Source organism: Chiloscyllium plagiosum, chromosome 17 (assembly GCF_004010195.1).
Source record: "Chiloscyllium plagiosum isolate BGI_BamShark_2017 chromosome 17, ASM401019v2, whole genome shotgun sequence".
Lineage (NCBI taxonomy): Eukaryota > Metazoa > Chordata > Chondrichthyes > Orectolobiformes > Hemiscylliidae > Chiloscyllium > Chiloscyllium plagiosum.
The window spans coordinates 72292276-72307383 of NC_057726.1; the positions used below are offsets into that span (position 1 = coordinate 72292276).

The 15108-nt window shown below is 44.9% G+C and overlaps 1 protein-coding gene across 1 annotated transcript; it reads right to left on the bottom strand.

Moving 5' to 3' along the window:
* Nucleotides 1-29: 29 nt before the first annotated feature.
* Nucleotides 30-14818, bottom strand: ciapin1 (cytokine induced apoptosis inhibitor 1). Its single transcript, XM_043707405.1, has 7 exons — nt 14538-14818; nt 10792-10865; nt 9739-9910; nt 7517-7590; nt 2317-2435; nt 1562-1643; nt 30-466 (listed from the first exon to the last, which is right to left on the bottom strand). The coding sequence occupies exons 1-7, from the start codon at nt 14761-14763 to the stop codon at nt 356-358; spliced, it is 858 nt and encodes a 285-aa protein (XP_043563340.1). The 5' UTR covers nt 14764-14818; the 3' UTR covers nt 30-355.
* Nucleotides 14819-15108: the final 290 nt, after the last annotated feature.

The window sequence follows — 15108 nt, forward strand, 5'->3', positions numbered from 1 at the left end:
CAGCTCCATGAAGTTAGAGGACAGCAACATAAGTTGACACTCATTTAATTGTACTATATGACAGAAAAAAAATCAGCACCAAAATCATTCAATATACACAGCCGCGGTGAGAGAACAGTAAAACTTGTCACATTTGGTGTCAGAAAACACCACGCAGATTACAAATAAACCTCGTGTTGGTCAGAATGTGACTGCTGCATCCATCTGAGATACCCAATTCAAGCAGAGCTCAATCACTCTGCTGGAAACAGAAGAACAAACAGCCCAGAGTTCAGTTCAGAGAGAATATCTACCGCGTGGTTGTAGTGCCGGTGAAACACACTGCATCACCACGTCAAATCCCATTCAAAACAAGTCAGGCATCGGTGAGAGTCTGGTCAGCTAACAAGATCTTTTCACCGGGTTTGAAGGCAGGCATCCCCATGTAAGGGCAGCTGGCACAACGGAACGCATCACCGAGGTAGCACTACAACAGTCAAAGGAAGCAAGGTTATCATTATCGCAAATCCAAACCACATGATAGACAACAAACATAACAACACCAGGTGAATATGTAATAACTTTGGGGGTGGAGTGGGGTGCACGCAGAGAGAGAGAGCGCACAAGAGACAGAGAACATGAGAGGGAGAGACAGAGAAAGACATGTGAAATTAGACACTGGCAACCTCAACCTGAGCTACAAATCTTTCGCCAAACTCACTAACTAGCAAGCTTTACCTGTAGGAAACTGTGGCCTAGCTAGCAATGCCCACAAATAATGAATACATTTGTTCTAATAGGATTTTGTATGTACTTATCTTATTATCAAGAAATGCATCACCTTATGTTTATTTGACACTTTTCTGCTCAAAACAATTACGTACGTAAAAAATTCTCTATCATAAAAACTTTATCGTTATTTCAGATTTCCAGTATCCGCAGTTGCAAAGCAGATGTAATTAGCTTTTGTAATTGTCTCCCCTGCACGGCAAAACTCCACCTTAAAACTGGTCAGCTGCAATCCACACACAGCAGCACTTCATGACAGCCAACAATTAAGGGGAATATTCAAGTGAGAATGCTGGGAAGCACTGTGTTGAGAATGAATTTTGTTGACTACTTCCTCATTAGCTGTGGAGGGGTTAACACTGTCGTCAACACAGTTGACACCCTGGGACTTTATCTTTGCTATCAGAATACATACAGCATGGGTGCAAAACTCAATAATAAAAAAAAGAGATATTGAGGGCTTAACACCGGTTAGACTGGAAAGCTTCCCAAAGACAAGTTGATCTGGTGAACACATGGTCCCTTTCATTATGAAGATGACATTACAAATTTAAATATGAGTTTTGGCAGTTTGTAGCAGTTTTTGCTGATCACTGAAGCACAAGCATGTTCTGAATAGATAAGCAGTATCTCGTGAGTACTTTAAACTGTGAAGTGGAATCAGTGATCCTCAAGTAAAGTCAGACAGTGTGTTGGATGAAAAAGCACTGGCAATATTTTAAACAGATCTCAGACAATCTCTTCACATTAACAGGATGACTGCTGCTGTGCTCAAGTTCCTGCCAATACTCACACTTCCACATGACGATTTCACCTGCAGTTTCTTGACATCTGTGGATCCTTTGCCATCCAGTTCTTCAGCCAGTCCACACGTACTGAAACACAGAGACAGAGACAGCCAGTCACATTTCAACTAGGCTCACCAAATGTAAAGAATTAAAACCTCAAGCACATTTCAGTAACTTCACTCAACATGCCCTGAGAAATCTCCAGAATCACTGCCAACATGTATTGAGGCACCTCTTTAATCAGACTCTTAAAAGCCCTGATACACCTCCAGTGTATCAACATGACTTTATACACCTCCATGACCACACTCAGCCTGCCCTTATACACCTCTATGACCACATTTAACATGCTCTCTGTACTTCTGTAACTACACTCAACATTCCATGATACAATTCTATAACCACACTCAACATGCTCTGTTACATATGTATGATCAAACTTAACATGCCTTTATACATCTACAGATTCACATTCAACATGCCCTGTTCCCATTCTGACATGAGTGAGGGGTATGGATCAGTTTTTCTTAGTGTAACCTGAAAAACTGCAGGGTTCTGACTGTTTTTACTCATGCAATGTGACTGTGAGTGTGTGACATTGACCAGTTCTTACCAGAGAATGTCAATGCTGAGTGTCAATGGATTGGAGGGCGGGAGGAAGATGGAGAAACAGGCTAATTGTTTGACTGGACTTTAATGTTCAGTGTGTGACACTGACTACTTCTTGTTAGAGTAACCTGACAAAGTGTGAGACACTGACCAGTTCTTACAGGCCCGTTTCTTTTTCTTGCCATCTCCACAGTCCATAGCTCTGAGCGAGGCAGGATCTGGTTTCTTCAAATCGTCTTCATCCAGCAGTTCATCAGAATCAATAAGATCCTAGGAAAAGGCAGGGAGAGATGGCTGAATTGTCACTCTGCCTATTGTGCAGGCTGTGCGCGCCACAGGCAGCGTTTACTTATACATAAGAACATAAAAAAACAGGAGCAGCAGTAGACAATCAGACCATCATGGCTGATCTTTCCGTGGACTCAACTCCACTTACCCACTCACCATAACCCTTAATTCCTTTACTGTTCAAAAATCTATCTCTGCCTTAAAAACTTCAATGGGACAGCCTCAACTGCTTCATTGGGCAGGGAATTCTACAGATTCACAACCCTTTGGTTGAACAAGTTCCACCTCAACTCAGTCTGCTCCCCCTTATTTTCAGGCTATGCCCCTAGTTCTAGTTTCACCCACCAATGGAAACAACATCCCTGCTTCTACCTTATCTATTCCCATCATAATTTTATATGCTTCTATAAGATCACCCCTCAGTCTTCTAAATTCCAATACGCACAGTCCCAGGCTACTCAATCTCTCCAAATAAGCCAACTCTCTCAATTCTAGAATCAAACTAGTGGGCCTTCTCTGCAACTACTCCAGTGCCAGTACGTCCTTTCTCACATAAGGAGACCAAAACTGCCTCACCAGCACCCTATACAGCTGCAACACATCCTCCCTATGTTTAAACTGCACCCCTCTAGCAATGAAGGACAATATTCCACTCGCGATCCACCTGCAAACGGACATTTTGTGATTCATGCATCAGGACACCCAGGTCCCCCCCCCTCCCTCCCCTGCAGAGGCAGCATGCTACAATTTTTAACCATTTAAATAATAGTCCATTTTTCTGCTATTCCTATCATTATATATTCTTAGCTGTAGTTATAACAGTCTGTGGACAATCCTACCAAAGTTTTACTCTTCCTTTCACAATGTGTGCAGGAGGGTTTACTGACAGTATGTAGATAGGACAACGAGAGGCGAGGCCACATTGGATTTGGTACTGAGTAATGAATCAGGCCAAGTGTTAGACTTGGAGGGAGGTGAGTAATTTGGTGATAGTGACCATAATTTGGTTACATTTACTTAAGCAATGGAAAGGGTTAGGTATATACCACAGGGCAAGAGTTATAGCTGGGGGAAAGGCAATTATGATGTGATTCAGCAAGATTTATGATGCATAGGACGGGGAAGGAAACTGCAGGGGACGGGTACAATTGAAATGTGGAGCTGTTCAAGGAACAGCTACTGTGCATTCTTGATAACTATGTACCTGCCAGGCAGGGAGGAAGTGGTCGAGTGAGGGAACCATTGTTTACTAAAGAAGTTGAATCTCTTGTCAAGAGGTAGGAGGCGGCTCATGTAAAGATGATTTGGAGGTGCTGGTGTTGGACTGGGGTGTATAAAGCTAAAAATCCACAACACCAGGTGACAGTTGAACAGGTTTAACTGGAAGCACTAGCTTTCGGAGCGCTGCTCCTTCATCAGGTGGTTGTGGAGTATAAGATTGTGAGACACAGAATTTACAGCAAATGTATACAGTGTGATGTAACTGAAAATATATATTGAAAAATACCTGGATTGTTAAGTCTCTCATCTTTTAGAATGACCATGTTGGTTTCAGTTCTTTCTGAAAGTCAGCGGAGTGGACTCGATGGGCCGAATGGCCTTACTTCCTCTCCTATGTCCTATGGTCTTATATCACACTGTACACTTTTGCTGTAAATTTTGTGTCTCACAATCTTACACTCCATAACCACCTGATGAAGGAGCAGTGCTCTGAAAGCTAGTGCTTCCAAATAAATCTGTTGGACTATAGCCTGGTGTTGTGTGATTTTTTTTATTATGTAAAGATGAGACATGAGGGTTCAGTTAGGGTGCTTGAGAGTTACAAGTTAGCCAGGAAGGACCTAAGGAGAGAGCTAAGATGATTCAGGAGGGGACATGAAAAGTCTTTGGCAGGTAGGATCAAGGAAAACTCTAAAGCTTTCTTTTGGTATGTCAGGAATATTTTTCATCAGTATTCACACAGGTAAAGGCAAATGTTGTCGAGGAGAATACTGAGATACAGGCTTTTAGACGAGACGGAATTGAGGTTAATAAGGAGGAGATGTTAGCAATTCTGGAAAATGTGGGCCAGATGGGATTTATCCTCAGATTCTCTGGGAAACAAGGGAGGAGATTGCAAAGGCATTGGTTTTGATCTTTATGTCATCGTTGTCGACAGGAATAGTGCCAGATGACTGGAGGATAGCAAATGTTGTCCCCTTGTTCAAGAAGGGGAGTAGAGACAACCCTGGTAATTATAGACCAGTGAGCCTGACTTTGATTGTGTATGGTGTTGGAAAAGATTATAAGAGACAGGATTTATAATCATCTAGAAAGGAATAATTTGATTAGTGATAGTCAACACGATTTTGTGAAACATAGGTTGTGCCTCACAAACCTGATTGAGTTCTTTGAAAGGTGACCAAACAGGTAGATGAGGGTAAAGCGAATGATGTGGTGTATATGGATTTCAGTAAGGCATTTGATAAGATTCACCACGGTAGACTATTGGATCAGAAATTGGCTAGTTGTAAAAAGACAGAGGGTGGCAGTTGATAGGAAATGTTCATCCTGGAGTTCAGTTACTGGTGGTGTACAGTTGATTGCAATTTTATAAATGACTTGGATGAGGGTGCAGAAGGATGGGTTAGTAAATTTGTGGATGACACTAAGGACAGTGGAGTTGTGGATAGTGCAGAAGGATGTTGCAGGTTACAGAAGGACATAGATAAGCTGCAGAGCTGGGTTGAGAGATGGCAAATGGAGTTTAATGTGGAAATGTGTGAGGTGATTCACTTTGGAATGAATAGCAGATATACAGAGTACTGGGCTAATGGTAAGATTCTTAGTAGTATGGATAAGCAGACAGATCTTGGTACCCATATACATAGATCTCTGAAGGGTGCCACCCAGGTTGACAGGGTTGTTCAGAAGCCATATGGTGTGGTTGCTTTTATTGGTAGTGGGATTGAGTTTCAGAGCCATGAGGTCATGTTGCAGCTGTACAAAACTCTGATGCGGCCGCAGTTGGAGTATTGCATACAGTTCTGGTCACCGCATTATAGGAAGGTTGTGGAAGCATTGGATAGGGTTCAGAAGAGATTTACCAGGATGTTGCTGGTATGGAGGGAGGCTCTCATGTGGAAAGGCTGTGGGGCTTGAGAGGCTGTTTTTGTGAGAGAGGAAAAAGTTCAGAGGTGACTTAATAGAGACATACAAGATGATCAGAGGGTTAGATAGAGTGGTCAGTGAGAGCCTTTTTCCTAGGATAGCGATGGCTAGCATAAGGGGACATAGCTTTAAACTGAGGGGTGAAAGATAGAGCCAAGAATATGGTGCTGGAAAAGCACAGCAGGTCAGCCAGCATCCAAGGAGCAAGAAAATCGAAATTTCGGGCAAAAGCCCTTCGTCAGGAACGATGAAGGGCTTTTGCCCGAAATGTTGATTTTTCAGCTTTTCGGATGCTGCCCGACCTGCTGTGCTTTTCCAGCACCACACTTCCGATTCTAATCTCCAGCATCTGCAGTCCCCATTTTTGCCTAAGTGATAGATATAGGACAGACGTCAAAGATAGATTCTTTACTCAGAGAATGCCCCGCCTGCTACAGTAGCTGACTCGCCAACATTAAGGGTATTTAAATTGTCATTGGATAAACATATGGATGATAATGGAATATTGTAGGTTATATGGGCTACTGACTGATTTCACACGTTAGCACAATATCGAGGGCCGGAGGGCCTGTACTGCGCTGTAATGTTCTATGAATTTGAACTGAGTATCTCCAGTCTCTCTGATACTTCAATTAAATATACTCTTTGCAACAGTTATTTTGTGGGCTGGTGCCAGCTCAGGTATTAGCTCCCTTCCTTCCCAGGCAGCTCTGCCATGATCCTTGAGTCTACCACATTTGGTCCATTTTTATTTTAGATTAGATGACTGACAGTGTGGAAACAGGCCCTTCAGCCCAACAAGTCCACACCAACCCACTGAAGAGCAACCCATCCCCCTACATTTATCCCTTCACCTAACACTACAGGCAATTTAGCATGGCCAATTCACCCAACATGCACAGCTTTGCATTGTGGGAGGAAACCGGAGCACCCGGAGGAAACGTGGAGAATGTGTAAATTCCACACAGACAGTTGCCCGAGGCAGGAATTGAACCCGGGTCTCTGGCGCTGTGAGGCAACAGTGCTAACCACTGTGCCACCGTGCTGCCCCTTTACCGTGGGATTATTTATTTCTTATCGAGGTGTCGGCATTTCTGGTAAGAGGAGCATTTCTTAGCTACTGCAAGCTGTTGCAATGCAGTTTGATACTGAGGAACTCAGACCCATGTAGGTCTATGCCAAACTGGATAGAATGGAACGTTCCGTTATTTCTCAAGTTCTCTTTTGCAAGCTCTGAATCAATCTGCTCTCATGGTTCATGGTTCCCTGCCAATTATCCCAAAAATGTCTCATTTGTTTCCTAAACCTCCTACCAATATGCCTGGTAACAGGAAGCAGCACTATTAAACTTCTTCTTCAGGAACAATCCCAGCTTCTCCATTCACTTTATGCAAATAGAATCCAAGCTAGTTAAACACTGCTCAAGTTATTTCAAAGGGAATGGAATATGTCAGTAGGGAGGTCTTGCTAAAACTATACAAGGCACTTGTCAGGCCACAGTTGGAATACTGTGAACAGCTTTGCGCCTCTTCTTTAAGGAACGATATCAAGTTTGGCTTGACTCAGAGCCCTCTTCCCTCTGAATCAAAAGACGGAGAGTTCAAGTCTGCACTGGATCCAGCTCCTTCTCAGTGTCGAGTACAGAACCCTCCCAACTACCTTTTGGTGGAGAGGAAGGGATGATGAACACAAGCTCACTGCATCACACCGAATGCTGCAAACCATCCAATAGCACACCACTGAGAGTGGCCATAAACGTCAGAGAGGGGCATCACCATTGCTAGGCATCTCGACATAAACCTCAAGGGATAGGCGTGTGGGTCAGGTATTTCTGCTCCGCCTTCATTTCCCCTGCCCTCCTGAGAAGGCTGAAGCACAGGACAATAGGCATGGGTTAGAAAAGATAAGCTCACCACATCATCATCATTCATGTCAGTGGCTGACAGGGTCCAAGCCTTCCTCGTGCTGGGGTCCAGCTGCGGTTTCTCTGCAACATCAAATTTCAAGGATGAGCCTGAACATTCTCTCACACCTCACTTATTCTCAGTGGCTGACCAACTGCAGTGACCAAGCAGCAGTAGACAGTCACAGTATCAGTTCCTACACACCCTAGCTGCATTAACTCAATGGAGAACCTTGCCGAGAGAGCAAAATGCTGAAAATAATTAGCAGGTCTGGCAGTACCCACAAGGAGAGAAACAGAATTAAGCTTTCAGGTCGGAAGCCTTCATCAACACTAAGTTAGAGGTAGCTTAGTTTTACTGCTAGTGAAATGGGGGGAGGGTGGAAGAGGGAGGTTCTGAGGTAGTGGGGAGACAGCCAAGTACCTGACAAAGAAAGGACTGAACTTAAGTGGGTGGCAAAGGAATAATTAAAGGAATAAAAGCTTCTACTCGGAGGACGTGCAAATGACAGAACGATAAACAGCTGCCGTCTGACAGCAAAATGAGAAGAACAGGATTAAAACCAAAAGCTCTAACACAACAAGGTAGCTAACCTGCAGCCAGGCAGAAATTACAGTCTGAAGGTTGCTGAACCCAATTTTGAGTCCAAGAAGTGCAATGAGGTGTTGTTCCTGGGCCTGGTGTTGGGCTTCACTCAAACTGTGCAGTTGACTGTGATCAGAAATGTGAGTCTGAGAGCAAGCTGCAGAATTACATTCACAAGTGACTGGAAGGTCAAGATGCTCACAGACTGGGTGTAGGTCTCTGAAAGCAACCACCCAGTCTGCGATTAAGTCTCCCCAGTATAGCGGAGACAACATTGTGAACACAGGAAACTAGATTAAAAGATGCACAAGTAAATCAGTGTAACACCTGGAAGGAGTGTTTAGAGACTCAGACAGAGAGAGAGGAGTGCTTAAAGACACTGTACAGGTCGTTTTACTCTGTATCTAAAATCACACTATTCCTGCTCTGCTCTGGGCTTGATGGGCATAATGCAAAATGCAGCTTTACTTTCAGTTTAAAAGAGTAGATGGAGCTTTACTCTGTATCTAACTCCTTACTGACACTGGCCCAGAAGTGTTTGATGGGAACAGCGTTGAGAGAGCTTTACTTTCAATTTTAAAAAGTACGCTAGGAAATTGTTTCCATTAGGCGAGGAGACTAGGACCCGTGGACCCAGCCTTAGAATTAGAGGGGGTAAATTTAGAACAGAAATGCGGAGACATTTCTTCAGCCAGACAGTGGTGGGCCTGTGGAATTCATTGCCGCAGAGTGCAGTGGAGGCCGGGACGCTAAATGTCTTCAAGGCAGAGATTGATAAATTCTTGATGTCACAAGGAATTAAGGGCTACGGGAAGAATGCGGGTAAGTGGAGTTGAAATGCCCATCAGCCATGATTGAATGGCAGAGTGGACTCGATGGGTTTTACTTCCACTCCTATGTCTTATGGTCTTATTTTCAGGTCAAAAGGGAAGATGGAGCTCTATTTTTCAGTTTAAAGAAAAGAGCAGAAGGAATATTATTCAGTTACTAACCTCGTATAATACCTGCCTTCTGACTGTTTGATGGGAACAGTGTAAAAGCAGCATTATTTTTAGTTACAAAGATAGAAGTTTTACTTCAGTTTAAAAGATTAAATCTAACTTTACTGTCAGTTTAAAATAGTACAGGATGCGTTACACTGCATCTAACCCCATACTGTACCTGCCTTTGGAGTGTTTGATGGGACAGTGTCAAGGTTGCATTACGTTCAGTTTAAGAGTTGAGGGAACTTTACTTGATCTAAATCCATGCTATCCCTGTCCTGGAAGTCTTTGATGCAGACAGTGTAGAGGCAGCTTTACTCTATATTTAGTGCCTATGCTGTACCTATCCTGGGAGTACCAGATGGTGGTGGTCTGCATTTCAAACTGTTTGAGCTGCCTGCGTTTTTGAAAGTATGGGGAGTATTCTCTGCTGTCCTGCACAGTGTGATGAGATGCTAATGCAGCAGCAGGTCCTGACGGGAGAACTGGAATGGTGCTGGATTCTACAGGTCAACAGTTAGACTGACAAGGAATAGAAAATATTGTTTTTCTATTTATTCCAGGGATGTCTGCATCAATGACCAGGCTGTATCTAACCCTGCCTCCAGCACAGAGCAGCAAATAATCACACTTCAACAAGAGTTCTCACCAGACAATACTTACCATCTACTGCTTTTGGCTTCTTTACGAATGATAGTTTCAGTTGAGCGGATGATCCAATTTCAAAGTTTGGTTTCTTCGCACCCAAGTGCATCTTAGTCAAATCATTACCTTTGTAGCCAACAAATTGTTTTATTGAATTCAGTTCTTCGTCTGTTAAAGGGTCAGACTGTATCTGTGAAGAAGCAAAGCCCATGGATTCTGTTACTGCCACTAGGAGGACTCCCAAATGAATGAACCTGACCTGAGGCAGAGGGACTCCAGGACCTCTGGGGGTACATCCACCCTCAACACAGAGCAGCCAACTGGATAAGGTGAGAATTACAGCAAGAGATGGCCTTGCGCAACACTTGCCCCTTGCTGCCAAGTGAAAGTGAAAAGAACAAGAATGCTTGGACAATCTCCGAGGTCTAGGAGCCTCAGCTCAAGGACCTTTCAGCTGAACATTGAGGGCCGAAGCTGTAACGTACCCAGGCTTGGATCCTAAGTTTCCACTTGTGTTAGCATTAGGCCGGACTAGCCTGAGGTGCCACTGGCACTGGGTCCAACACCAGGAACACCCTGAGCCTTTAGGACAAAGAGAGACATTGAAAAAATGTCATTGGAAACTGCTCTAGAAGGTGACTGCAGTCAGTCCAGAGTGAGGACTCCCACAATAACCAAATACTGCAGATGCTGTAAATCTGGAACAAATACAGAATCCTGGAGAAACTCAGCAGGTCTGGAAACATCTGTGGGAGAGATAGAGTTAATGTTTTAAGTGTTCTTCACTGCCCCGATCTGAAGAAAGATCATATTGGCCCCACACTACCCACCAACACCTCCACCCCTTGGTCTCTCCTCATCCACCACCGGCTCCCTCACCCTCCACCCCAGCCCATCATTCTCCACCCACTCCCTACCCACATCTGGTCTTTTAGACTCCACAATCCCACCCCCTCTCCTCCAGACCTGGACTCCCAGCACTCTTCACTGTGGTTGTTTGGTCCCCGAAACCCCTCGCTCCAACCCTCCTCTGGGGTGACCTAAGGTAACGCATGAAGTGGACTTATCTACCTCAGTGATCTCTGTAAAGCCAGCAAGTTTTAGATTGGAGGTGAGCTGTGAGCCCGTCTTCAGTCTGGAGTTACCTACGGTAGACACGAGAAAACAGTAGATCAGAGGTTTTACATTATTATTATGCAATCATGGGACATGTACATCACTGGCATCACCAATATTTATAGCCCATCCCTAATTTGCCCAGAGGGCAGCTGAGATTTGTGGATCTGGAATCACATGTAGGTCAGACCAGGTAAGAATGGCAGATTTTCTTTCCTAAAGGACATTTTTCTACAATCGACAAGTTTCATTGTCATTAGACTCATTTTTTTTTTAATCATTGAATTCAAGTTCAACCATGGCGGCATTTGAAGCCGGTTCCCCAGAATAGAAATGATAGACATTATAGAATCCCTACAGTGTGAAAACAGGCCCTTCAACCCAAGAAGTCCACACCAACCCCCTGAAGAGTAACCCATCCAGACCCATTCCCCCACCCTATTACTCTATATTTACCCCTGACTAATGCACCTGACCTAAACATCCCGGAGCACTATGGGGTAATTTAGCATGGCCAATTCACCTAAGTTCACAGCTTTGGACTGTGGAGGAAACCCACGCAGACACGGGGAGAATGTGCAAACTCCACACAGGCAGCTGCCCAAGGCTGGAATCAAACCCGGGACCCTGGTGCTGTGAGACAGCACGGTTAATCACTGAGCCACCGTGCCACCCATATGGGAGTATTGCCTGGGTCTTTGGATTAATAGTCTGGTGATAATACCACTTGGCCATTGCTTCTCTTCATTAACCTGCTCTGTACTGACAGCTAATATCACAGCCTCCAGAACCGGACCAAGGTAACTTGACCCTTTTTTTTAGATTAGATTAGATTATTTACAGTATGGAAACAGGCCCTTCGGCCCAACAAGTCCACACTGACCTGCCGAAGCGTATACCACCCAGACCCATACTCCTACATTTACCCCTTCACCTAACACTATGGGCAATTTAGCATGGCCAATTCACCTAACCTGCACATTTTTGGAGTGTGGGAGGAAACCAGAGCACCCAGAGGAAAACCACGGGGAGAATCGCAAACTCCACACAGACAGTCGCCCGAGGTGGGAATCGAACCCAGGTCCCTGGCGCTGTGAGGCAGCAGTGCTAACCACTGAGCCACCATGCAGAGATGACTGCTACCTATTAGCAGGGATTTAAAAGGGATGTAAGGGTCAACCTTTTCATGCAGAGGGTGGTGCTGCAATTGGAAAGAGCACCCAGAGGAAATTGTGGAGGCTGGTACAAATATTTAAATTTAAAACATTTAAAAGGCATCTGGGTGAGTTTATGACAAGGAATGTTCAGAGGGATATAAACCAAATGCTGGCAAATGAGACTAGATTAATTGAGGATATCTGGTCAGCACGGATGAGTTGGATTGAAGGGTCTGTTTTGATGCTGTGCAGTTCTATTACTCTAACACAGTTTTTTAAAAAATCATTTGTGGGATTTGGACCTCGCTGGCTGGCCAGCATTGATAGCCCATCCCTTGAGAAGGTGGTGGTGAGCTGCCTTCTTGAATCGCTGCAGCACACTTGCTGTGGGTTGACCCACAATGCTGGTAGGGAGGGAATTCCAGGACTTTGACCCAGTGACTGTGAAAGAATGGCAGTATATTTCCACGTCAGGGAGGTCAGTGGCTTGGAGGGGAACTTGCAGGTGATGGTGTTCCCGAGTACCTGCTGCCCTTGCCCTTCTAGTTGGAAGTGGTTGTGGGTTTGGAAGGTGTTGTCTAAGGATCTTTGGTGAACTTCTGTAGTACATCTTGTAGATAGTGCACACTGCTGCTACCGAGCGCTGGTGGGGAGGGATTGAATGTTTGTAGCTGTGGTGTCAATCAAGCAGGTTGCTTTGTCCTGGATGATGTCAAGCTTCTTGAGTGTTGGAGCTGCCCCCATCCAGGCAAGTGGGGAATACTCCATCAGACTCCTGACTTGTGCCTTGGAGATGGTGGATAGACTTTGGGGTGTCAGGAGGTGAGTTACCCACCACAGTATCCCTAGTCGCAGACCTACTCTTGTAGCCACGGTGTTTATGTGGTGAGTCCAATTGAGTTTCTGGCCAATGGTAACCCCAAGGATGTTGACAGTGGGGTAATTCAGTGATGGTAATATCGTGAATATCAAGGGGCGGTGATTAGAGTGTCTCTCAATGTCAAGGGGCATTGTCTGGCGTTTGTGTGGCACCAATGTTACTTGCCATTTGCTGGAACAAGTTTGGATATTGTCCAGAGCTTGTTACGTTTAAGCATGGACTGCTTCAGTATCTGAGGAATCGCGAATGGTGCTGAACATTGTGCTATCATCGGCGAACATCCCCACTTCTGACGTTATGACAGAGGGAAGGTCATTGATAAAGCAGCTGAAGATTGTTGGGCCTGGGACACTACCCTGAGGGTCTCCTGCGGAGATGTCTTGGAGCTGAGATGACTGACCCTCCACAACCACAATCATCTTACTTTGTGCCAGGTATGATTCTAACCAGCAGAGAGTTTGCCCCCAATACCCATTGATTCCAGTTTGTCCGGGGCTCCTTAATTCCATACTCAGTCAAATGCAGCCTTGATATCAAGGGCTGTCACTCTCCCCTCCCCTCTGGAATCCAGCTCTTTTCTCCATGTTTGAACCGAGGCTGTAATGAGATCAGGAGCTGAGTGACCCTGGCAAAACCCAAACTGGCTTTTGGGGAAAGAAGTAAATTATGCAGTGGGTAACTCGCTCGTAGCAGTCCAATTTAGAAACACCGTGCCACACAAGCCTTGAATGTTGACTGGTTTATTCGAAAGCTCACGGGGAGATCCAAGGCGGACAGCTCCATCGAATGGCCACTAGTCACTCCGACGAAATACAGAGAGTTGTGTGATTATATAAGTTACAATCGATTAACACTTAGCAAACTGTTAATTGCAGGATAATGAGCACGCTAGGTATCTTGCCCAGTCATTAGCTTCAGTCATGTAATGTCTGGACAACCATTTTGTGTTGGCTTTTGCAAGCCTGGGCTGTTGAATATGTCTACTAATCTGTCTATTACAAACAACCAAGGGAATACCATGTCCCAATCATTGGCATGTACAACCTGGCAGTGCACTGGCACTGAAACTCTTATCCCACATTGCACAACATCTTTTTGAACTGAATCTTTTTAACAGTACCTATTAGTGAGAACTATCACTTGTGCCACTGTTGCATTGCAGCAACGTGAAAATGCTTGTTAAACAGTTCAAATGGAGACGCTGCGTGATTCCAGGGTAATTTGAGGGACACTGGTACTTTCCAGGAATGAAGGCTGGCCCATTTGTGAGTTTGCACGATTCACAGTGAACAAAGATCTGATTAAGGCAGTCACTGTGCTGCAGGATAGATTTGATGTGATTTGCTTCTGAGACAACCTTGCAAGCTGAGAGAGTAACTTGCATTCCCCTTATTTGTAACACCTTATCGTCTTCTGGACTTAACACTGAGCGTGACATTTTCAAACTATATTCACCAACCCTATTTTCTTTTGGACGACAGTGCCTGTAGACACATCTTCTGTCTCTCAGCTTTCTTCCTTTCCCACCACATACTCAGCACTGAACTGAAACATCAACTCAAATGCTCTGCTCATTGATCCTCAGTAACTCCAGCATACTTACAATAACCGACAGAGACATCAGATCTGGTACTACCCAGCCAAAGGTCAAACGGGAAGATCACCTGATCTGCATACGGGTTCTGTGAAGTAAAATTTCCCTCCAGGCTTCAGGATTCGAGCGACTTCAGCAAAGATTTCAAAACTGTGCACAGTGGCAGAGCTTCGCACGATGCCTGACAGCACAAGGTCAAAGGTGGATTGTCTATGGGCAGCTGTAAGTAGGCAGAACAGTCGTTGAAACACGTGAAGCAACACAGTAAAAGCCTGTAGCACAGCAGGAACAAACATGTAAGAAACATGCGAGGAAGCGGGGTAAACATGCTGGCCTGCTAGTAAGACTGAGACTACACGGGTTCAAGACCACCCCCCCCGCCCTTCCTAGCTTACTCCGAGCAAATGTACAATCTCTGGAGAACAGGATGGACGGACTGAGATCACGGCTCAGCTTTCAGCGTGAACTGAGCGACTGCTGCGCACTCTGCTTCACAGAAACCAGGCTCAACCCATCCATTCCCAACTGCGCACTTCAGACTGATGGTTTTTCTATCCATCGTACAGACAATACAGTGTCCTTGGGTAAGACAAAGGGTGCTGAAAATGTATTGCTGGAAAAGCGCAGCAGGTCAGGCAGCA